Source organism: Panthera onca, chromosome D3, assembly GCF_046562875.1.
Source record: "Panthera onca isolate mPanOnc1 chromosome D3, mPanOnc1 haplotype 2, whole genome shotgun sequence".
In the NCBI taxonomy this organism is placed as follows: Eukaryota; Metazoa; Chordata; class Mammalia; order Carnivora; family Felidae; genus Panthera; species Panthera onca.
In genome coordinates this window covers 66123572-66149680 of record NC_138350.1, presented here as the reverse complement: position 1 = coordinate 66149680, position 26109 = coordinate 66123572, and the positions used below count along the sequence as shown (strand labels likewise).

At 42.0% G+C, this 26109-nt stretch overlaps 1 protein-coding gene across 1 annotated transcript in view; it reads left to right on the top strand.

Moving 5' to 3' along the window:
• PIAS2 (protein inhibitor of activated STAT 2) overlaps positions 1-4693 on the top strand; it is a 103108-nt gene extending 98415 nt beyond the window's left edge. Inside the window, exon 15 of the mRNA XM_060613760.1 lies at positions 4562-4693. Coding sequence (XP_060469743.1) covers positions 4562-4678 — 117 coding nt within the window. The 3' untranslated portion in view covers positions 4679-4693. The remainder of the gene's footprint in view (positions 1-4561) is intronic.
• Positions 4694-26109: the final 21416 nt, after the last annotated feature.

The window sequence follows — 26109 nt, the reverse complement described above, 5'->3', positions numbered from 1 at the left end:
CAAAAGTGTCTCATTCCCTACAATAGCCTTTCAAAGGAAAGAGGTATTGTCCACATTTAACAGATGAAGGACTAGATTTAGGAAAGTTTCTCAGTGGACTTGGAAGTCTTAAACGGACCTACGTCAAAAGCCCTCATTAAATGGAAGTGACATTAATCAGGCTATTTGGGAATCTAGACATAAGTTCATGAGAACTGATTTTAGGTGATGGCCCCAGGAATATAGAAGGAGGACACTGGAGCCATTTCAAAGGAAGACTCAAGATTCAGTGTCGTGAATAGATACAGGAGTAGGGGCTGAGTCCGTTTCTCAAGCCTGGATAACCAGGGTAATGGTGCTGTTTACAGAGACAGGAGGCAGTTAGAATGGGCATAGTCGTTTAGGAAAGACAGTGAGTTTGATGGTAAGCATAAGATTTCAAAAAGGAAGGGTCCACGAAGCTCATGTTTGCTTTTCTGCAGTCTTTTAAGATGTGCAGCCTTCCTTCATCTGCCATTTCATCCACTTGCCTTCATTCTGTAGGTATTCTGGTCACTCCCAGTTGCCCATCAACCCTTTTTGCTAAACCATGCTCACGGCGTCTCAGCCTTTTCTTTGGATTTTCCCTTCACTGCCTTGTCACCCATACCCTGCACCTCTCGTCAGTGTGGGCTGTGTTCACTCACATTCCACGTAACTTAAAGAGGTGGGTGGTTGCTGCCCTTTCTCTGTTACAGTTTCTAAATAATTTTTCCCAAGGCCTCTGACAAAAATATGCCCCATTTGTAGCCCATGCCAAGGTTATACTGTTAGTACTTCTACTCTTACCAAGGAACCTGATCGTGACCTTGGATTTGCTGAAGGCATCGCTTCCTGACTCACTGTGTTTCTTGCCGTCTCTGACTTTGTAGTTATTCTCAGTCTTCAACGTTTTGTTGGATGATCCATTCAACAGTCTAGCCTGTAAGATTTTTGGTTACCTCCAGTTTCTTCCACTGAAATGTCCGGCCACTATCTCACCACTTGTATTTTCTCTGTATTTCTTGTCTGTCTTAGGCTCCTCCTTTCATTATTACAGCCACAAACATATCCTCAGACCCCTCTTTCAGGGTCATCTATTCATGCTTTGATTTGACATCGCATGTTCCTTTTGCCCATTCTTGTCAATTATCACAAGTGTGACTACTCTCAAACCGCACCTGTGTCTGCAGATGACCTTATTTCCTGATGCACTCGAAGATTCAGTATGTCAGCACGATTTTGTCTCCATGTGTGCCCACTTTCTTTCTCCTTCATTCCAGTCTGAGGATGAGGTGGGCCCAAAGGCCAATTCAGCCACATGGGCTTTTTGACTCTTGTCTCCTTTTGTCATCCTCAGGACCTTCCTCCATCACACTTCCTCTTTCCTGCCTGCCTTTCACCTCTCTACCGCTGCTTTTGGCCAACAGAATCTCAGTTATCCAATATTAGGTGGTATTGTTACATGCCAGGCATTATATCAGGTTCTCAGAACACAGGAGAGATACCCTTCACCAAAGCTGTGCTTGAGTAGAATGAAGATGAGTGAAGTAGGGAGATTACAGTGCAGTGGTACAAGGCAAAATACAGGGTGCTGCAGTAGCGTGTAGACGGGGCCACGAATTGATTTCACGGACGTGTCGCACAAGTAGGACCATGGGATTGGAGGAGCTGTCAAGACGATGGCAAATGTTCAGAATAGCTGGACGTCTGCTAAGGAGTATTAGGAATGCAAGAAATCGTGAAGGGCCCTGTAAAGACGTGCGAAGGATGGAGGTGTTCTCACGGTCATTAACAGCAGCGTTCCTTGAGTTTGGTACGATTGTTCTCCATTTTACAAGTGTGCGAACACATCGTGAGAGGCTGAGTGACTTGCCTGTGGCCCCCTTGTGAGTGGGGAGGTGGGCTTCAAGTCCAGCTTCTGCCACCCCAGGCCGTCCGTGGTCGTTCTGCCTAAACAGTACGTATTTCCTAACACATCACCCCATTTATAATTCTACATGGCACTTGCCACAACCTGTGCTTATTTTACGTGTTGGTTCACTGTGTGTTGTCTGTTTCCCTTACTAGATTGTAAGCTCCGTGAGGGCAGGGGTGATCTCCTTTCACTTGCATCCCAGAGCCTAACAAGGTGTGTGGTGCAAAGTAGGTGCTCAATAAATATTCGTAAATGAAGAAATGGTGGGTAACCGTTTGTATTTGACTTGTGCTGACTGGAACTGATTTAATACGTAAGCAGCAGACGTTCACCAAGAGAGGAAAACAGGAGGTACACATTTGGGGCAGAAGGTGGAGGTGACAGGTGCTTGGGATTTGGGAGGAAGTCAGTGCAGTGACCTAGACTCCAGAATCTTACAGGGAAAAGCCCCGGGAATGGGGAACTGGTAGGGCAGTGCACACTGAGGATATGTGTGCAGACACAGCCTCCTGTGTGTATATACAACTGGGGAAATTCTGTGTGTAATCTATGTACTTAGGACCACTCATCCGGGTCAGGTACACCGCACTGAGTTACACTGTGCAATCATAGATGTAATTCTGGTTTATCAGCTATAGTCTCTGAAGGCCAACAACGACCCAAGTCATCACGGGACTCTGTACTTTGGAATTGGAACAAGAATCAGTTAACGTCAGTTCCAGATGTCTCTGGAAGTCATGCCCACATGCCATTAGATGAGCAATAGGTGTATCCTAAAACACACTGGTAGTATTGAAACCACGGAGGTGTAAGAGCCCAACCAGAGAAGTCAGTGAGAGAAGTTCTAGAAAAGGAACACAAGGAGATTGAGAAGAAGCACCTGTGGTAGAAAGGAAATCGGGAATGATACCAGAGAGCCCAAAACCATAGAGTATTTCAAGAAGAGAGTAGTCAGTGGAGTTAACAGCTCCTATAACGTAAAAAGTATCCATTAAGAAAAAATTAATTTCAGAAACACCGTGTTTGATTGAATCTATACTTAATTGTAACGGCTTCATGTAAACAAAAACCTAATTAAACTATGCCCCCTTGCTTTCAATCCCATTGACTTTAGTAAGATGTAGCCTCGTACAATGTGGGGGAGGAGTGAATATGCGTCTATCTTAGAATTTAAGAGTTATGATAATCTCTCTCTTTCCCTGGTTTTCTCAACCAGGCCATATCTACTAATTTCACCAAGAACAATTTCAGCGGCACGATGAGGGTAAATCTAGGTTGCAGTGGGGTGAGGACTGCAAAGTACAGACATGAAGTGTGCAAGTGTAGACAACGCAGCTGGCTCTGATTGAGGGTGAGGCTCTAGCAACAGAAACGTGTATGGTTGAGGGAATCTTTTTTTTAAGATGGGAAAAACTTGAGTCTCCTGTTTAAGTGCTAACTGGACAGTGGGATGCAGTCCGTAGAGAGGGAGAGGTGAATGTGGGTGGTGCAGTAGGGGTTGGCCAAGATCATTGGTACATCTAGATTCTTAAGCAAGAGGGAGAAGCTGGGATCCCTGTCAGAGGCATATGAGGGATGGGTATGCACACAGGTGTGTCAGTTGGATAGCAGAGAGTTTGAAGTTTTCATCTAATGGTTTTGCTTTTATGTTTTTGAGAACCAAGAGATGCAAGGACAATAGAGATAGAAATAACAAGTGTTAGCAAGGGTGTGGAGAAAAGGGAACTTCTGTGCACTATTCATGGGAATGTAAATTGGCACAGCCACTGTGGAAAACATTATGGAGGATCTTCAAAAAATCAAAAATAAGACCGTACGATCCAGCAATTCCACTTGTGGGTATTTGCTTGAAGAAAATGAGAACATGGATTCAAAAAGATATATGCGCATCTATGTTTGTTGTAGCATGATTTATAATAGCCAAGATATGGAAGCAGCCTAAGTGACTTTCAACAGATAGATTTAATAGATGCATGGATAAAGTGTGTACATACACACACACAACAATATTATGCAGCCATAAGAATTATAAAATCTTACATTTGCAGCAACATGGAAGGTCCTAGAAGGTATTCTACCAAGTGAAAGAAGAGAAGGAAAAATACCATATGATTTCACATGTGGGATCTAAAAAACCAAAAAACAAACAAATACAACAAACTGGTGGTTGCCAGAGGGGAGGGTGTGCCGGCATGGAGGATACAGTCGAGGAGGATTAAGAAGCACAAAGTTCCAGTTACAAGTTAGGGATGAAAAATACAGCACGGGGAATATAAGCAGTAATATTGTAACAATTTTATATAGTGACAAATGGTAACTATAATGGACAATAGACTTGGCAATGGCATACATTTTTCTGTAGGACTTTTCAGCAGTGCTCATTGGTAAAGTCTATTATTCAGGGTTGGGTTTTGGTAAAGTTCGTGCAACAGACGAATGACAGGAATAACATCTTGAGGGAGCTGGCAAGTAGTTGACACAATGAAAGCTCAGCTGCCATCACACTCCTGAGATTATTCTTACCGAAGTCAAAACGTGCATGTAATCGTCAAAGTTGGACTTGACTTGTCAACATCTGCGTTTGACACAGTCCCTTCCATTCCTTGGTTTTTGTGACAACACAATTCTTATTTCTGACTTTTTCAGGAACTCCTCCTCTTCTCTCTGCCCTGGAAATGCAAATGTAGCTGTGACCTTGCTTGGTTGACTGCTTTTCCCAGCCACTTGACCCACATTCCTTGTTACACTCAACTACTCCACTAGAATGTAATTTCCACGAGGGCTAGAATCTTTGGGTTTTTTTAACCACACCATTGCAAGTGCCTAGAATAGTTTTCCTTTCAACCCATGCCATTACCTTTGAAGTGAGTTTCTTGTAGATAGCGGACGGTTTGTTTTATGGTAGAACGTTTATTGAGACATAATTCATATATAGTTGTAGTTTGCAAGGGCTGCTGTGAAAATGTTCCACAAATGGGGAGACTTAACGGAAACGTATTTTCTCATGACGTGGAGGCCGTAAGTCTGAAGTCAGGGTGTCTGGAGGGTTGGCCCTCTCTAAGGGCTCTGAGGAGGATCTACTCCAGGTCTCTCTCTGGCTTATTGGTGGCCGTCTTCACCCTATGTCACCTCACTCACATTGTCTCCCCTCCATGCCTGTCTAAGGACACTATTTATATTGGGTTAGGGCCCACATTAATGGCCTCATTTTAACTTGATTACTTGTAAAGATTCTATCTCCAAATAAGGCCCCATTTTGAGGTACCGAGGGTCAGGACTCCAGCATAACTTTTTTTGTGAGGGACACAATTCAACACATAGCCCACACAGTTCACTCATTCAAAGTGTACAACTCATTGGTTTTTGTTAAATTCACAGAGTTGTGTGACCACACCTTTTTACAACTTTATCATTGCCCCCAAAAGGAACGCTGCCCATTAGCAATCACCCATCCCGGGGTGAGAGAAGAAGTCTAGGCTTTCCACTTGACCTCTGCTGATGGGTAGTGTTGGAACCTGAAGTTTTTCCTGTGGTGTTTGACTGGAATGATTACTGTCTAAATTATGATGTAAAAACAAGCAGACAAAAACTAAGGTGTCAGAATGTTTTGTTTTCTCAATTAAAAGTCCATACAGCGGGCACCTGGTTGGCTTAGTCAGTTGATCATCCGACTCTTGATTTCTGCTCGGGTCATGATCTCATGGTCACGGTCGGGGAATTGAGCCCCGCGTTAGTCTCTGCGCTGAGCATGGAGCCTGCTTGAGATTCTCTCTCTCGCTCCCCCCTCCCCCGACCCTCTCTAACAATAACAAAAGGCCATACAGCAAGTGTTGGCTAATAGAAATCTCTAAGGAAAGAGCTTCAGCAAATTGCTAGAACTACTATACATTATTAAAGAGTTAACAGTGGTTAATCTCAGGTTGTGTGGAATGATTCTGTCAATCTGTTGTTCATATGGCATTTCATTGTCTTTTGCAAAGTTCTTGAATTTCAGCGTCCCCCATGTTAATCACAGATTCTGAATAGATAGGTAGCCTTGGTTGTGGTTTCGTCATCCCTCCCCTCCTCCCTGGGAGCCATGGCGGAATGATATCTGAGAAGGATTTCACAAGTGGGGGAGCAGGAGAGAGCGGGATGTGTATATTTCTTCTGAATACAAAAATAATACTCCTTGTAAGAGAAAGTTCTGAAATTATGATTAAATGGATGTTTCACCCAGAAAAAAATTACATTTTTAGTCTCGCATTTGTTTTCTTTCAATTTGCCGCCAATCCGTTAACATGAAAGCTTCATTAATAGACGTCTCAAGGGATGATAATTGTTTGAGATTTGATTGTTTCTTAAATCATATGCCTGTACCTCTCAGGGGAGAAAGGACAAAAAGTCTAGCAAAAGCTCTGGCCGCTGGATTTAGTGATGTGGAAGGCATCAGGAACCCTGACAAAGGCAGTTTCAGTAGAGTGGTAAGAACAAGAGCCTACTGGAGGGGTTCATGAGGCAGCGGAGGAGAGGAAGTGAAGTCAGTGATTACTGACCACTTTGGCAAGAGTCCGGCAATCTTTTTAGAAAAAAAATTTTTTTAACGTTTATTTATTTTTGAGAGAAAGAGAGCGTGAGGGGGAGATGGACAGAGAGAGAGGGAGACACAGAATCGGTAGCAGGCTCCAGGCTATGAGCTGTCAGCACAGAGCCCGATGCAGGACTCGAACTCATGAACCATGAGATCATGACCTGAGCGAAGTTGGACGCTCAACCAACTGAGCCACCCAGGTGCCCCAAGAGTCCAGCAATCTTTAATGCTGAGGTATATTCATAGAAGGGGTGCCGAGGATGGGGAGAAAGGCAATATTATTAAAGAAGAGGATGTGAAGGAACTGAGAGGCCAGGGTTGGAAGGGCCATCCATGCAGATACTGAGGTCACCAAGAAATACAACAGGCACGACGTGGGACAGAGGGACTGAGCCACTCAGCCAGGGGCTGGCTTCAGGGAGTGAGGTAAGTGACCTGTAGATCTGTAGATGACTCTGCACCAGGGAGGGGTGGTATAATCCCACGGTGGGAGCTGGTGATTTTCAGGGAAGGGAAAGGGAGAATCATCTGGATGCAGTAATTGGTCTTTCCACTGGGAGGAGTAAGAGAAGGTACATCCATCCACTCAAGAGTATTGCAGGATAAGTAAGGTCCTTAGGGGAGAGACAGGGTTCTACTAGATCAAGACATTGAAGGGAAATTTCAGATAATGCATGATGATTTAGGGGATTTTGCTGATGATGGATGGACCCTGAATTGCAGAGTGCCCAAGGGGAGGGGACGGAGGATTGAGAAGTAATGGCAGATGTTATTGGGGCATGTTCTGTGTCTTAATGGGATGACAGTCTAGGTGGATGTGGGATTCTCTGGCTTCCTGTGATGACATTCTCAGAGATGTGGGCATGATGACATGTTTCCTGATGGTGTCTGATGTAGGTTTTTGTTTTTTTTTTTTTAAGTAGCAGCTTTATTCAGATACAATTCACACACCATACAGTTTACCCGATTAAAGTGTACACCATTGGTTTCCAGTATATTCACAGAATTGTGTGACCGTCAATTTTTGAACATTATTCTCACCCCACAAAAGTAACTCCATGCCTATTAGCAATCGGCCACCCTCATTTTCCGATCCATTACACCAGCACTAGGCAACCACTAATCTACTTTCTATCTATATATTTGCCTATTCTGGACATCAAAACTGTGGCCTTTGTGATTGACTTCTTTCAGTCAGCCCCAAATGTAAAAATTCATCCATGTTGTAACACGTCCTACTGCATTCCTTTTTATGACTGAATAATGTTCCATTGTATAGATGTGCCATACTATGTTTATCCATCCACCAGTTGATCGACATTTGGGTTATTCCTGTCTTTTGGCTATTATGAATAATGGTACTATGAATATTCGTGTACAAGTGTTAATGTGGACATGTTTTGTTTCTCTTAGGTATATACCCAGGAGTGGAATTGCTGGGTCGTATAGTAACTCCATGTTTAACATTTTGACTGTTTTCCAAAGTGGCTGCACCATTTTAAACTCCCCCCCGACAAAGAAATCAGGGCTCTGATTTCTTCATATCCTCACTAACATCTGTTTTTTGTTTATTATTTTTTTTTTATTTATAGTCTTCCTAGTGGGCTTGACGTGTTACCTATTATGGTTTTGATTTACATTTGTCTAATGATGTTGATCATCTTTTCACATGCTCAGTGGTTATTTGTATATCTTCTTGGAGAAGTGTCTGTTCAGATCCTTTGCCCATTTTTAAACAAAAATGAGCATGCTTTGCTCCCCCATTTATCCCTCTCCCCCACCCTCATCCTTGGCAACCACTGATCTTTTTTACTGTCCCCATAGGTTGCCTTTTTCAGAATGCCATATTGTTTTGGATCATTCAGTATGTACACTTTTTAGATTGGCTTCTTTCACTTAGTAACAAGCATATAGGGTTCCTCTGCTTGATGGTAAGAGTATGTCAGGTTTCATAAGCAACTGTCAAACTGCCTTCCAAAGTGGCTGTACCATTTTACATTCCCGCCAGCGATGAATTTGAGTCCCTGTGTTTTCTACGTCTTTGTCAGTATTTGACATTGTCAGTGTTTTGGATTTTAGCCATTTTAATAGCTATATAGCAGCATCTCATTGTTTTAATTCTCTAATGATGTGTGATGTTAAGTATCATCTCATATGCTTATTTGCCATCTGTATATCTTCTTTGGTGAGATGTCAGTTCAGATCTTTTGCCCATGTTTTAATTGGGTTGTTCATTTTCTTATTATTGAGTATTAAGAGTTTGTTTTAGAAATCAGTCCTTTATCAAATACATGCTTTGCAAATATCTTTCCCCAGTCTGTGGCTTGTCTTCTTATTCTGTTTACAGTGTTTTTTGGCAGAGCAGAAGTTTTTAATTTTAATGAAGTCCAGTGTAGCAATTTTCTTTTTTCTCTCATGGATCATAGTTTTCATGTTGTATCTAAAAAATCATTGTGACCAATCCAACATCATCCAGATTTTCTCCTGTTATCGTCTAGAAGTTTTATACCTTGTGTTTTATATTTAGGTCTGTGATTCATTTTGAGTTAACTTTTGCAAAGGGTGTAAAGCTATGTCTGGGTGGTTTTTTTTTGTTTTGTTTTGTTTGTTTCATGTGGATGTCTATTCTACTACCATGTATTGAAAAGATTATCTTTTCTCTGTTGACTTTCCTTTGCTCCTTTGCAAAGGAGCAGTTGACTGTATTTGTGTGGGTCTGTATCTAGGCTCCTTATTCTCTTCCGTTGATCTATTTGCCTGTTCTTTGGCCAATACCACACTGTCTTGAGTACTGTGGATTTGTATTAGGTCTTGAAGTCAGATAGTGTAGTCTTTGTTCTTCTCCTTCAATATTGTGTTGGTTATTCTGGGTCATCTGCCTCTATATAAACTTTAGAATTGGTTTTTCAGTATCTACAACTTACTGGGATTTTGACTGTGATTGTGTTGAATGTATAGATAGATCAAGTTGGAAAGAACTGACGTCTTAACAGTATTGAGTATTCACATAAATAGACATGGAATATCCATATATTTATCTTCTTTTATTTCATGAGGGTTTTGTTGTTTTACTCACATAGATTTTATACATAATTGGTTAAATTTATACCTAAATATTTGTTTTCCTTTGGTGCTAATAGTATTGTGGTTTTTTTATTTCAAATTCCAATTATTCATTGTTGGTATATAAGAAAGCAATGGACTTTTGTATATTAACCTTGTAGCCTGGAACCTTCCTGTAATCACTTATTAGTTCCAGGAGGTTTTGAGTCCATTATTTTGGATTTTCTAAACAGTCATGTCATCTGCAAACAAAGACAGTTTTATTTCTTCCTTCCCAATCTATATACCCCTTATTATCTTATTGCCTTAGCTGGTTCTTCCAGTATGCTACTGAATAGGAGTGGTAAGAGCTAACATCCTTGCCTTGAGTTTCTGATCACTAAGTATGATGTTAACTGTACATTTTTAGTAAATATTCTTCATCAAGTTGAGGAAGGTCTTCTCTATTCCTAGTTTGCTGAGCATTTTTATCATGAATGGGTCTTGGATTTAGTGAAATGCTTTTTCTGCATCTATGGATGTGACCATGTGTTTGTCTTCTTTAGCCTATTGATGTGATGGATTACATTAATTGATTTTTTTTTAAGTTTATTTTATTTTTGAGAGAGAGAGAGAGACAGAGTGTGAGTGGGGGAGGGGCCGAGAGAGAGGGAGACACAGAATCAGAAGCAGGCTCCAGGCTCTAAGCTGTCAGCACAGAGCCCGATGTGGGGCTCGAACTCATGAACTATGAGATTATGACCTGAGCCAAAGTTGGAAGTTTAACCGACTGAGCCACTCAGGTGCCCCATTAATTGATCTTATTTATTTATTTATTTATTTATTTATTTACTTTCTCTTTTCTTTTTAATGTTTATTTATCTTTGAGAGAGAGACAGAGTGCAAGCAGGGGAAGGGCAGAGAGAGAGGGAGACACAGAATCCAAAGCAGGATCCGGGCTCTGAGCTGTCAGCACAGAGCCCGATGCGGGGCTCAAACCCACAAGCCAGGAGATAATGACCTGAGCTGGAGCTGGACGCTTAACTGACTGAGCCATCCAGGCACCACCTCCCCCCCCCCCCCATTAATTGATTTTTTTAATGTTGAAGTAGCCTTGCATACCTCAATAAATCCCAGTTGGTCATCATGGATAATTCTTTTTATACATTGTTGGACTTGATTGGCTAATACAGAAGCATCATTCATTCCAGAAACATGCTTGTAATCCAAAGCACTTGTATATCAAAGCAAATTTCAAGAACCATTGGCTTAGTTGTGATCATATGACATTTGGCATCACATACTACTCATGTTGCAAGACGTCGATCATTTATCAAATTAAAAAATACTACAAATGTCTGCTCATCTTGTGGAACACTTGCAGAACAATTTACTCACAATCCAAGATTTTAGTGTATTTTGTTGAGGGTTTTACAGCTAGGCTCATGAGAGAGATTGGTCTGTAGTTTTCTTGTAATATCTTTGCCTGCTTTTGGTATTAGGGTAATGCTGGCCTCCTAGAATTAGTTTGAAAGTACTCCCTCTGCTTCTATTTTTTGATGAATTTATAGACAATTGGTATCATTTCTTATTTTAGTATTTGGTGGAATTCTGTGAACCCATCTGGGCCTGGTGCTTTCTGCTTTGGAAGCTGAATAATTATTGACTCAGATTCTTTCGTAGATACAGGCTTAGTATCCAGATTATTTATTTCTCCTTGTGTGAATTTTGGTAGTTTATATTTTTAATTATATATATTCTATTTTAAAGTTTATTGGCTCATTTCGTCTAGGTTATCAAATTTGTGGGCATGGAATTGTGCATAGTGCTCCTTTATTATCCCTTTTTTAAAAAGTTTTTTAGATATTTATTTTTGAGAGACAGAGAGAGATAGAAAACGAGCAGGGGAGGTGCAGAGAGAGAAGGAGACACAGAATCTGAAGCAGGCTTCAGGCTCCAAGCTGTCAGCACAGAGCCCGACGCAGAGCTCGAACCGACGACCCCACGAATCATGACCTGAGCTGAAGTCAGTTGCTTAACAGGCTGACCCACCCAGGCGCCCCTCCTTTATTATCCTTTTAATGTCCATGGTATCAGAAATGACTTCCTTTCTGATATTAGTTATTTGTATCTTCTCCCTTTTTTTCTTAATTAGCCTGACTATGGGTTTATCAGTTTTACCGATGGGGGGCGGGGAGTGGTTCATTGGTTTTCTCCACTGATTTCCTGTTTTTAATTGCATTGATTTCTATTCTAATTTTTATTATTTCTTCTACTTTCTTTGGATGTAATTTGTTCCTCTTTTTCTAGTTTTCTAGAGTGGAAGCTCAGATGATTGATTTTCGATATTTCTTCTTTTCTAATGTGTACATGCATTGGTATAAATTTTACGCAGTGCTATTTGCTACATCCCATAAATTTTGATATGTTGTACTTTCATTTTCATTTATTTAAAAATATTTTTAAATTCCTCTTGAAATTTTTGGCTCATGTGTTATTTAGAAGTGTGCTATCTAATCTCCAAGCATTTGGGGCGGGATGGCAGGTTCTGCTTACTCTGTTATTGATTTCTGATTTAATTCTCTTGTGGTCTGAGAGTATACTATATGTTCTCTGCTCTTTTAAGCTTGTAAAGGTATGTTTTCTGGCCCAGAGGTGGTCAGTCTTGATGAATTTCTGTGTGGGCTTGAGAAGAATGTGTGTTCCGCTGTTGGCGGATGAGGTAGTCTGTCGCTGTCACTTACATCTGGTTGATGGTGCCGTGCAGTTCCTTACATCCTAAGTGATTTTGTGCTGTTGGATCTGCCCATTCCTGATAGGTGTCGACATTTCCAACTGTGTGGTGAATGTATCTGTTTCTCCTTGAAATTCCATCTGGTTTTGCCTGAAATATTTTGACTATTAAGTGCACACACATTAAGGACTGCTGTGTCGAATGGAAGAATTGACTCTGTTATCATATAATGCCCCTCTTTATCCCTGATAGCTTTCCTCGTTATGACCTCTGCTTTGTCCGAAGTTAATAGAGCTATTCTAGCTATCTTTGGTTAGTGTTAGCATGGTACGTCTTTCTCCATCCCTTTACTTTTTATTAGCTGTGTCTTTACATTTAAAGTAGGTTTCTGGGGACACCTGGGTGGGTCAGTCGGTTAAGTGTCAGACTCTTAGTTTCGACTCTGGTTGTGACCTTGCAGTTTCCTGAGTCTGGGTCCCGTGTCAGGCTCTGCACTGGCAGCGCTGAGCCTGCTTGGGGTCCTCTCTCTCTCCAGCTCTCTCCCTCTCTCTCTCTCTCTCTGCCCCTCCCCTACTTGTGCTGTGTCTGTCTCTCTCAAATAAATAAACTTAAAAAAATAAATAAAGTGGGTTTCTGGTAGACAGTATAGTTTGATTTTTTTTTTTTTGATCCACTCTGACAGTCTCTGCTTTTAATTGGTCTATTTACACCATCGACATTTAAAGTGATTTTTGATGTAGGTGGGTTAATATGTGCCGTATTTTTTCTTGTTCTCTATTGCCTATGTTATTTGGTGTTTCCCCCCTCTTTTTGTGCATTTTATATTCCATTTTTTTCTTTGCAGGATGTCAATTTTATTTTTGAAAAAAAATTTTTTTAAGTGGTTGCCCTTGAGTTTGCAAGATCCATTTACAACTAAGCCCTGTTCTCTGTCAGGTAACACTATACTGCTACATAGGTAATATAAGTGTCTTATACAGAGTGTCCCCAATTCCTCCCTTCATCTGTTATGACACTGCTGTCCCGGGGTGCCTGGGCTCAGTCGGTTGAGTGTCCAACTCTTGATTTTGGTTCAGGTCATGATTTCCTGGTTCATGAGTTCAAGTCCTGTGTTGGGCTCCATGTTGACAGTGTGGGGCCTGCTTGGGATTCTCTCTCTCTCCTCTCCTCTCTCTCTCTGCCCCTCCCCCCACTCACTCACTCTCTCTTTTTCTCTCTCTCTCTCAAAATAAACTTTCTAAAAAAAGTGATACCGCTATCCTTCGCTGAATTTACCCATAGCTATAATCACTGAATATTTTGTTGCTGTTATTATTTTGAACAAACTGTTCAAATAAGAATAAGAAAAATAAAAGCTTTTTTTTTACTTCCATGTTATTCTTCCTCTAATGCTTTTCCTTTCTTTAAGCAGATCCGAGTTCCTGACCGACATCATTTTCCTTCTTTCTGAAGAATTTCTTTTAACCTCTCTTGCTAGACAAGGCTATGGTTAACAAATACCCTTTATTTTTGTTTATCTGAGACAGTCTTTATTTTGCCTTCACTTTTGAAGGATGATTTTGCTAGGGAGATAATGCTGGGATGGTAGGTTTGTTTTCTCCCACCACTTGAAATATTTCACTCCACTCTCTTTCTGCTTAACACGGTTTCCGAAGAGAAGTCCAATGTAATTCTTATCATGGCTCCTCTATAGGTAAGGTGTTTTCTCCCTTTGGCTTCTTGCAAGATTTTCTGTCTTTTTGATTTCCTGCACTTTGAATATAATATGCTTGGTGTGGATTTTCGAAATATTTATCCTGCTTGGTGTTCTCAGAGCTTCCTGAATCCGTGGTTTGGTGTCTCATTAATTTTGGGAAATTCTCTGTGATTATTGTTTCAAATAGTACTTTGGTTCTCTCCTCTTTTTCTTTACCTCTGGTATTCCCATCAAGTATGTGTATCCCTTTATAGCTATGTCACAGTTCTTGAGTATTCTGTTCTTTTTTTTTTTTTTTCTCCCCATTTCAGTTTTGGAGGTTTAAAAAAAATTTTTTTTAACGTTTGTTTTTGCAAGAGACCACTAGTGGAGAAGGGGCAGAGAGAGAGGGAGACAGAGAATCCCAAGCAGGCTCCGAGGTGGCAGCACAGAGCCCAATGCAGGGCTCGAACCCACGAACCGTGAGATCATGACCTGAGCTGAAGTCTCGCACTTAACCAACTGAGCCACCCAGGTGCCCCTGGCAGTTTTTACTAACATTTCTTCGAGGTTACTGGCTCTTTACTCAGCCATGTCCAGTCTGTTGATGAGCCCATCAGAGGCATGATTTTTGTGACACTTTTTTATTTCTAGAATTTATTTTTTATTCTTTCTTAGAATTTTTATCCTTCTGTGTGTGTTATCTGTCTGTTCCTGCATGGTGTCCCATTTGTTTTCTTTTTCATTAGAGCCCTTACCTTATTAATCATAAATTGCTTTAAATCTCGGTCTCATAATTTCAACATCTCTGCCATGTGTGAGTGTGGTTCTGGGGCTTGCCCTCTTTTCAAACTGTTTTGGTTTTTTAGTATGCCTTACAGTGTTTTTGTTGGGAGTCAGACGTAATATATACTGGGTACACGGGGCCCGGTACTGGTTCCCGTGAAGATTTCTCTCCTGGGCTCCTGCTCTGGTTGGTTGTGATTCTCTGCATCTGCCCGTCCATCTGTCCAGTTTGGGGGACAGCAGTTTATAGACTGTGGTGCTACTTCTCTGCTGGATCTAGAAGGGTGGTTGGTTTTCGGTTTGTTCAGCCTTCTTCCTGTTGCTCGGGTGGGAGTGGCAGCTTCTAAGCTCCTTTCATGCTGGACTGGACTCTTCAACTTTTGAAGGGGGCTCTTGGCTTCCTCCCGCATTCCCACTCCCTGCCCTGTGGCCTGAAATATAGGTTCATCTGGGCTGTTTCCCCGTCTCTCTCGGATCACTTTCCTTCATTGCCGTATGTCCAGTGGCTTGAGAACGACTTTTTCCCATTTTTTTTTTCACTGTCTCCGAGGAGTAAATCTGACTCCTGTTATCCAATCTTGACCTGAAGCAGAAGCAGCCAGTTTTATTTTCAATAATAATATTTTTTTAAAAACCTTTTTTTAATGTTTATTTATATTTGAGAGAGAGAGAAAGAGAGAAAGAGAGACAGAGCGTGAGCAGGGGAGGGGCAGAGAGAGAGGGAGACACAGAATCCAAAGCAGGCTCCAGGCTCCGAGCTGTCAGCACAGAGCCCGACACAGGGCTCGCGTCCTACTGAGCCACCAGGCACCCCTCAATAATAATATTTAATGCCAATTTTCCTCCCAAACACTCTCTATTTCTACCTTTATTTCTTGGGCCTGTCTACTTTAAGTGAATGAGATGAGATTGTAAAGGAAGCACCAGTTGACCTGTGTCTGAGCCAAATTTGGCAACATTTCTCTGGGTCACCCCAGCTTCCCAGCTGGTTTCCTCAGCTGTTGTAAACTCTTTTACTCACAGGTTATACCTCTTCTTGCCCAGGCTGTGAGAACCTACAGCCTTTCTCCCCTGTGCCCTAACCTCGGAGTCCGTCCTTGTCTTTCACAACATCAAACGATAGCTCGCCTCAAAGCAACCCCACTCATGTCTTCAGTTAAAGAAGTAAAGCTCTAGCAGTACAATTAGGTCCTTAAAGGCATTTTGTTTAAATGGGAGAAGGCACGGTAGTAATAGCGTTCTAACTTAAAAATGATGTAGAGTTAGGCACCTGGCTGGCTCAGTCAGTAGAGCGTGCAACTTTTGGTCTCAGAGTCCTGAGTTTGAGTCCTATGTTGGGTGTAGAGCCCTACTTAAGTAAGTAAATCGTTTATTTTTTATTTAAAAAAATTTTAATGTTTAGAGAGAGACAGGGAGAGAGAAATCCCAAGCAGGCTCCACACTCGCAGCTCAGAGCCCGATGCGGGACTTGAACCCACGAACATTGAGATCATGACCTGAGCCAAAACCAAGAGTCGGACACTCATTCGACTGAGCCACCCAGGCACCCCAATAAATAAATAGTTTTAAAAAATAATGTAGAGTTGTATTTCCCACGTCATTACTTCATCTGAACCTCATAATAACTTTGTGTGGCAGGTTGGACAGGTTGGACTGTGTGCACCTGTATTACTCATTTTAAAAGATAAAGCTGAAAGAGAACTTTGATCTAAAATGTGTGGAACGTGAACCAATCCTGGTTCCTTGGTGGTTTATATAATGATTTGGAGAAGCTGCATATTTTCAGAGCTCATGGGCTGACTCTGTCATTCATGTTGGGGATACACAAGCCTAGGTTTTTAATTCTTGAGGAAAACCTCCTTCTGTCTCAGCAGGTAATTACATGCTCTGGGGCGGGGGGTCATGCTACATATGTGTCTTCCTCTTACCTGGACTATTGTAACTGTAGGAAACATGTCTTGTCACTTTCATCCCAGCCTCCCTACGACTACTTCTTTTTTTTTTTTTTTTTTAATGTGTGTTTATTTCTGAGACAGAGAGAGACAGAGCATGAGTGGGGGAGGGGCAGAAAGAGAGGGAGACACAGAATCCGAAGCAGGCTCCAGGCTCTGAGCTGTCAGCACAGAGCCCGACCCGGGGCTCAAACTCACCGTGAGATCATGACCTGAGCTGAAGTCGGTCACTCAACCGACTGAGCCACCCAGGCGCCCCATCCCTACAACTACTACTTAGAGCAACAAATTTGTCATCTTAAAACACAAATCGGATCATGTAACTGCTCTGTTCACAGCCCTTCAATGTTTTCCTGGCTCACTCAGGGTAAAATTCAAATGTTTTTACCATGACCTACCAGGCCCTCCATTAGTGATTCTAAAACTTTCACTTGTGACCCCACTAAGAAATATATTTTACATTCTATCTTAATATATATACTTTATATATACACATATTTTTAACAAAAGTTTCAAGAAGCAGCATTTGTCCTTATCTAAGAAGCATTTATGATTTCATTAACATTTAAATACAGCATTACTAATCATCTGATAATTTCATTCAGTATGTTTTTCAGCTCTGGAAGTTCATTTGGGGTCTGAATTGAATCTCTTGCAAGTTGCTATTTGATTTTTGAGCATATGAATAAAGTTACAATAACTATGTTACTGTACTTATCAGCAAATTCTAACATCTGGGTTCTGTTTTGGTTTTGGTTGATTGATATTTCTCTTCATTATCGGTCGTGTTTCCCTGCTTCTTCATGTGCCTGGTAATCTTTGTTTATATACCAGACATTGTAAATGTTACCTTGTCAGGTGCTGGATATATTTGTATTCCCGTGAATATAGTTGAGCATTGCTCTGGGATGCAGTTTTGTTCCTTGGAAACATTCGATCCTTTCAGGTTTTGCTTTTAGGATTTGTTAGGTACCTCCAGAACAGTGCTCTCTCTAGAGCTAAACTGTTCCCCACTACTGAGGCAAGATCTACCTGGGTGTTAAACCCAGTGTCTCTTGAATTATGAGGTTTTGCACTCTGGCTGTTGGGGATAGGTACTATTCCTGGCCCTGTGAGTGTCCTAGGTATTGTTTCCTTTGATCCTCCAGGCCAGTTCTTTCCCCAGCCTCAGATAATTTCCTCACATGTACTTATAACCACCGTGATGAATTTCGTAGAGGATGCTTCTCTGTTTAGCTCCTTGTCTCCAGTACTCTTTCTGGCAGAGTCTTACCACCTTGGTCTCTCTGGATTCTTGGCTCCATTTTCTTAATCCAGGGGCTCTCCTGGGCTCTCTTCTGTGCTGCAGCTTAGAATCTCTCAAGGCGGTAGGGTGCACCCCATTTGTTTCCTCACTCTCAGGGATCACTGTCCTTTGTCGCCTGATGTCCAGTGTCTTAGGAGCAATTGCTTTACGTGTTTCTTGGATATTTTGATTGTTGCAGGCACGAGGTTAAATCCAGTCCTTTCTTGGGCAGAAAGGAGGTCACTGAAATTTTGTTTAATGTTTCAAATTTCTCTCTTGGAATGCAGTAAGAGTTTGTGACAGAAAAATGAGATATAACACCGTCCTTATTTATAGATTTTATTCAGACCGTTGTCATAAAAACATTCACATTCCTAACAATGTTAGGAAATATGGTAGAATGATAACTTTTGAGTCTTGTTTTTGACTTGGAAAATGCTACCCTTGATGATATTCTCTCTGAACAACAGACTCATCAGGATTGAAAAACTGTCAGAGTATTGACATGTTTACAAACAGTAGATTACAGTACCAAGAGTGGATTATGTTAATAGAAAATTCAAATAATACAGCAGTGACCCTGCACGTGCCAGAAAATCAAATGGAACACCATTCTACAAAAGGTGAAAGGACCCGGTCTTTCCATTTCATATCATCACATGCCCTTCACTAATTTTCCTATATTGTTTGTCTTGGTTGGCTATAGTGTTTAGTGAGGCTTGTCGAGTTCTTGCAGAAAGTCCATGGGCACTCTCACTTAGGTGTTTCCTATTCCAGTATCTTTTTTAATAGTTATTTCTGATACTTATTTCTATTTTTTAAAAAAGGCTGATTGTGACCCACTGCATTGATTTCCTGACACATTAAACTGTGTCAAGCAGCAGTTTGAAAAGCACTGCCTGACAACACTGGGTGTTGTCCAGTTGGGGGGGTTCAGACAAATACGTAACCAGGTGAGTGCCTTCTGCTAAAACAAGCAACTTCCAAACTAGGAGGGGGGTGATGGGGATGTAAAAACAAATAATAATAATAATAACTCCAACAATAGAAATAAAGGATAGAAATAGAAACATCAAAATTTGGGATAAATGGGAGGCACATATCTCAAAAACTACATACAGTGAAAATAGATTCAAAATCTCCACTTACGTGACAAAGGTGGTCAGATATGAATATGCTGTTTACAAAAAAATCTGAAAGAAGAGTGCAGAAATATTGAACTTAAAAAGATAGCAAAAGATGTGCTAGGCATGTTCTAATACCAAGAACATTGATGTAGCTGCATTAATATAAAAAAAAGCCATAAAATTACCAGATAAAACAGTTTCAAAGCTACATGCACTTAGTAACATAGCCAAAATATATATTGCAGAAAATGTCAGAACTGCATACAGAATTTTAAAAATCCAGTTGTGGGGCCCCCGGGTGGCTCAGTCAGTTGAGCGTCTGACTTTGGCTCAGGTCATGATCTCACGGCTTATGGGTTTGGGCTCCACGTCAGGCTCTGTGCTGACAGCTCAGAGCCTGGAGCCTGCTTTCTGATTCATATTCATTCTCTCTCTCTCTCTCTCTCTCTCTCTCTCTCTCCCTCTCTCCCTCTCCCTCTCTGCCCCTCCCCCACTCACACTCTATCTCTCCTTCAAAAATAAATAAACATTAAAAAAAATTTTAAAAAATCCAGTTGTGATAAATAGTAGCACACCTGTCTTTGTAAGGAATAGAAGAAGCATATTCAAACGTTAGAAATGTACAGAATTAAATGACATTAAAAGCATGATTTAATGAACAGATATAGAACACTCTGTCAAATGTGCAGAATACACATTCCTTTTGAGCACAGGTGGGACCTGTCGTAAAAACTGACCAAATTCTAGGGCCATAAATTTCAAATCTCAAAGGGTTGAAACAGAGAAATACGTTCTCTGACCACAATGTAATTAAGCTGGAAGCCAGTGCAAAAAATTCTATGTCTGGAAATTAAGAAACCTACTTCTAAATAACTCCTGAGTGTGAGAAGAAATTGTATTGGGCATTATTAGGAAGTATTTAGAATTGAATGATAATGAAAACACAATACAGCAAAATTTTGGGGATGCAGCTAGAGTTAATATATATATGTGTGTATATATATATATATATATATATATGTATATATATGTATATATGTATATATATGTGTATATTTATATTATATATAAATATAATACGCACACATATACACACACATATATATGCATATATGTGTGTATAAATATGTGCATATAAATATATACGCACACACATATATACACACATATATATATATACATATATATATGTGTGTATATATATATATAGAGAGAGAGAGAGAGAGAGAGAGAGAGACAGAGAGAGACAGAGAAGGGGAGAGGCAGAGAGAGAGGGAGACACAGATTCTGAAGCAGGCTCCAGTCTCCAAGCTGTCAGCACAGAGCCCAATGCAGGGCTGGAACCCATGAACTGTGAGGTCATGACCTGAGCTGAAGTAGGATGCTTCACTGACTGAGCCACCCAGGCGCCTCTAGAGTAATATTTAGAGGGAGGTTTGCAGCCTCAAAGATGTACATTAGAAAAGCTAGGCTGAAAATGGATGAGACAAACATCCGTATGAAGTTGGAGTAAGACTAGCATCCTAAGTCAAAAAAATGGAAGGAAAAAAATAAGAGTAGAAATCAAACAGAAAAATATGAGGGCGTCATCAGTATGTTTTCATCCCCCCCTACACCCTCTTCAGCTTGCTAACTTATCCTTCAGATTCCAGTTTGGCCATCCCTTTCTCTAGGACAGTGGTTCTCTAAGTGTGCACTCTGGGTATCTGCCAGAACTGGCACTGAACCAAGACTCGGGGTGAGGCCTCTGAGGCTCTACAAACGTCAATCTGTTTTTTATAGAGTCCTCCAGACGATTCTGATGCCTGTTTGAGAACCACTGTTCGAACCACTATTCAAACTTGAGTTTGTATCAGAATCCCCTGGAGGGCTGATTGAGTAGATCTGGGATGGGATTTCTAACAAGTTCCCACAGGATATTAATGCTGTTCTTTGAGAGGCTGCTGTTCTAGGGGCTCTTTAAAAATTGCTTAAGAGATTCTGATAGATTAGTGTGGGCGGTGGCCTGGGCTTGACAATCTTTTAAAATCTTCCCGCAGTTTCTAATGTGCAGCTAAGGTTAAGGGCCACTTCTCCAGGAAAACCCCAACAATCCCTGTCCTCCTAAGCTTTGGGCATGTCTCTGTCTCAGGAGCAATCCCGGCATCCTATGCTGCCCTGCCCTGGAGCAAGTGTCCTGCTGCCCAGAACAGACAACTAGCAGCTTACCTTTCCTCTCAGCAGAAGGTAAACCTCTTGTAGGCAAGGACCTTGCCTCCTTTGCTTTTTGACCCTCAATGCTTTGAAAGGCACTCAGTAAATATTCGTTGAATAATGACACGTGAAACACCTCTATTAGTAGTGCTCACAAGCAGTGGGGACAACACTCTCCTTCGACATCAGTAGAAACACAAAGGCCTGTGTTCTGTGGTTTGGGAGGAGGTTTCTGGAGGGAGAAAAACCGGAACGGGAGCTGAATGAGAGATGCTTCCTGTCACTTGGAATTGAGCAGAGTCTGGCCAGCTCCCGTGGCGGTGGTTAAGAGCGTGGACTCTGGGGCTAGATTGGGTTCAAATCCCGTGTCCTCTCCACCACTTGCTACCTGTGTGATCTTGGCAAAGTTATGTAAGTATTCTATACTCCAGTTGCCCCTCGTGCAAAATGAGGATCATTGGAGCACTTTACTTCTGGGTTTGTCATTTTTGAGGATTAAGTAAAATACATGTAAAGCTATCAGAGGAATACCCAGCACTTAATAAGTACTATCATTTCACTCCCTTTCAATTTGCGGAAGTGATCGAAACGATCTGATTATTAAATCTCAGGTTAGAATAAGTGGTTCTCATTTGCCAAACCCCTAATTAAGCCTAAATATTAAAATTTTTTCCTCCTGAAGGGACCTCAGATGTAAGCAAAATAAAAGTAGTGAAGCAACATAAGCTGATAAAATTGTGAAACCAAAGGCATGAAAGTATTTGCTGGCCTGAACTCATGTATTTCACTCAGTTTGAGTTTCTGGTTTGAAACCATTTTGGTTTTCAACGGAATGCTCTTTAGTATATTTTCTAATTAGATATATTTGGATATAATGTTACTACATTTTTTTGTTTTGTTTTGTGACTCACACCAGGCCTACGTTTTGTTGCCTTTATTAATTTGGCAATAACCCCGCCAATTTCTTTGCGGTTCTCCTCAGAGCTTAGAGGTAAGATTACTGTAAGCTCTGAAGAAGGTTAAAGATATTAAAACATATCTCCTGTATTAGGGTATTGAATTTATTAGGGATATATAAAAAATAGACTTTTATATAACTTTTTTATCCCCAAAGAGTTATATCCTATAATCCCATGAGGAATAGATGGCAGAAATCTCTCTCTCTCTCTCTCTCTCTCTCTCTCTATTTTCCAAAGGGAAAGTAGACTACAGAACATTAATAATCACCAAAGGTCAGACAGGACTCCAACACGTTTCCCTCAGCCCCTGCTGTCCTGGGAGGAGCAGTAACCATCCTACATAAAGCTCGAGAGGAGGTAGTGAGTGGCACGTGGGTGCCAAAGGACACTGTGAATTCACCCATTTCATCCAAAGCCACAAACTCCTAATCCAGTGGTCCCTAGCCCTGGCTGCACATCTGGTCACTTGGGGAGCTTTTAAAAATTAACCTGTGCCTGGGCCCCCATCTGACCAGTGAAGTCAGTTCCTGGGGAATGGCGATCCAGCATGGGCACTTCTTAAAAGCTCCAGATGGGGGGTGGGTGGAGAGATTCCAAGGTGCAGCCAGGGCTAAGAACCATCGTGCCCGCAAGCAGGGTCCATATCTGGAATGAAGGGGTAGGTGAGTGGACCTGTAGGAGTATAGGAAGTTGCCGCTCACTGAGGCCCAGGCACCTGCTGTAGGGAAGGTTAATTATTCCAGAGGCTCCCTTGTACATGAGAGAGCACTAGCTGTGATGGAAAGCCTGCTGCAGTCAGCGATAGGAGTAGCAGAAGCACACGCTGAAGCTCCAGTTCCTTTTCCTTCTTCCCCTTTCCTCCACTCCGTCTTCCCCTCGCACCCCAGCGTAACTGCGCACCCCAGTGGGTGCCAGCTCCTGGGCGCTTGTGCTAAGTTAGGAAGCTACCCTGGCTTTCGGCCCTTTGAGGGAGTATCGCTGCAGGGCCTTGGGGTGGTCAGGATGGTTTTCCCCACCCAGACTTAAGACAGCCTTCCAAGCAGGGAGAGAAGACAGTGGGTTTCTGATGGCGATCCGGTACAGGACAGCCAAAGGTGTGTCAAGAACTCAGTTCCCAAGCATGTCCAAAGAACCTGCACTCCAGAGTGCCCGCAGGAGCCAGTGACTGATACCTGGGACCTCTCAGACCCCAGCACCTCTTGGGTCTGGGTGTGGGGGAAGCTCACCACATACCTGAGGCTGAATTTCCTATCTGTTCCGTGAGTGGGAGCTGGATGGAGACACAAACAGGATCATATTTATTTAGACGAAATAAACACAAATGCCAGAGTTTATGAGCAGACTTATTCCTGCTACGCATGCTGCCCAACAGAAAGGAATTCGCCTTCCTCCAGTGTCTAACAATAGCTAACATTTACTGACCCCTTACTACAAGCCAGGCACTGGTTAGCTCGCTTAATCAGCACACTGACCCTGTGGGGAAGGCACTGTTGTCTCCATTACACAATGGAGACATTGAGGAGGTGCCCAGAGTCACAAGCCAGTAGGTGGGGAAAACGACATTCGAGTTCAGAGCTCCTCGTTCCAGCATCTTACTCAGATTGCTGGCTGTGTTTTCACCTGCACCTTCACCGTCCTCAAGATAGCCTCTCAGGCGAGTGCATTTCACCCACTATCCATCAAGGAGACTGGGGCACTGAGAGGTAAACTTGCCCAGCCCGTCACAGCTGTAAATGGGGGGGCTCAACATCCGTCTGGTGATAAACGCCAATTCTGGCTCACCACGTTGCCCCTTTCTGTCTTCCCTCCCTTCCAGAGGGAGTAATGACAGAGCCAGGCCTAGCCTGGCCCAGCAAGGCAGGCACACATGCATCTGAAATGTAACCAATGATGTTGTAATGTGACAAGTGCTAAAATAAAGTCATGTGTGAAGTGTTAGGGATGGTGGGGGTAGGGTAACGACACTGCCTCGGAGGAGGGAGAGCAAAGTTCTGGCAGAAAACCGAAGGAAGTAGGACATTTTCAGGTGTCTTGACTCATCCCAAGTGAAGGTATTAGCATGAGAAAAGGTCCAAGAGACCAGAGAACCTGTACTCCAGGGTAGATCCACATTTTTTTTAATGTTTATTTTTTATTTTTGAGAGACAACGTGAGTGGGAGAGGGGCAGAGAGAGAGGGAGACACAGATTCCAAAGCAGGCTCCAGGCTCTGAGCTGTCAGCCCGATGCGGAGCTCGAACTCACAAATCGCGAGATTGTGACCTGAGCTGGAGTCACTTAACTGACTGAGCCACTCAGGCGCCCCAGGGTGGATACACATTCTGTAGAACTTGAAAATTATACAACTTTGAGGTCCCTCTTTGGGAAATACAGTATTAGGAATAGAAGGTTAGATGTGAAAGTAGATATTTACTGAGAATGAAAAAGATTATAGCAGTTCAAAATTTGAAAAGCTACGTTGCAGGTCTGCAGGACCACCCTCAGGCCCAGTGTTAAGCTAGAAGGACTCAGAAAAGCAGTTATGTTCCTAGTGGTGGTTTATTATGGTGAGAGGATGCAGATTAAAACCAGCAAAGGGGAGAGGCAGAGAGGGTGGAGTCCAGGAGAGACCAGATGCAGGCTTTGTTCTCTCCCGGGGGAGCTGCATGGGTGGCACTTAATTCTCCCACCCATGATGTGCATCAGTTTATGCAAAGTGTCCTGAGACTTGGGTCTAGGGTTTTACTGGGGGGAGGTGTCAGTCACAGGGGCATGCAGCTCCCGGGCAGCTGACCTTAGACACTCAGTCTCCAGCCCCCCCAGAGGTCAAACTGATAGAGTATTGCCCAGGGCTTTGGACATATAAGAGCAGGCATTCACTCTCAGTCTCACTGTTAGCATAAACTACCTGTTCAAACTGATAGAATGTGGCCCAAGGCCTCAGGTATTTAAAAACAACCTCCTATCAGGATATTCCAAGAGCTCAGAAGTTCTCTCTCGGGAGGCCTTGAAGGGTAAGAATCTTTTCTTTGGAATGTGCAATCCGAATCTGTTGAGTTAACCCTTGACTGCACACTGACAAATACCACAAAGTCCGGAAAAAATTAAAAAGAAAATTTTTTTAATGTTTATTATTTTTGAGAGCGAGAGACAGAGAACAAGCAGGGGAGGGGCAGACAGAGAGGGAGACACAGAATCTGAAGCAGGCTCTAGGCTCCGAGCTCTCAGCACAGAGCCCGATGCAGGGCTCAGACTCACAGACTAAGAGATCATGACCTGAGCTGAAGTCAGCCGCTTAAACTGACTGAGCCACCCAGGCGCCCCGGGAAAAAATGTTTTTATTAATTGCTTGACATAGTTCTATAAAACATTGTTCCTACATTACTGCATATTCTTGTCTTTTCACATTTTGTAATATTTTCTATAGAGAGAACAGAAAGTTCAGTTTTCTAGTAGTTGATCAGAATTTATTGCTGATAGTTAAGATGCATAAAGATGCAGCTTCACAAACAGATGCACCCATTGTTTGTAGTCCACTCACTGTAGTTTGTGTTTGAAAAACACCAGAATTCTGATACACTTGATTTTTCACAATTCCCATTAAAAAAAATCATGCATTTATAATTGTAAATGTTGCATTACTTAACAAATGTTACAAATACATATGACTAGGTAAACACATTACTAGGGCCCTTGCAGGGCCTTTCAAGGGGTCCCAGGAGCTTAAGTTTCTTCAGCTTCATGGTAAAGCCTCCTCTGGGTTAAACAATTAGTCACTTGTGCCTAGCCTATGCCCAAAGCAGTGCTGAGTTTTATGGGAGCACCAGAGAAGGGACTGTGCTGATTCCTGCGTATAGGTGTGCATGGTCCTGTTAGGGAGCCAAGTAGAACAC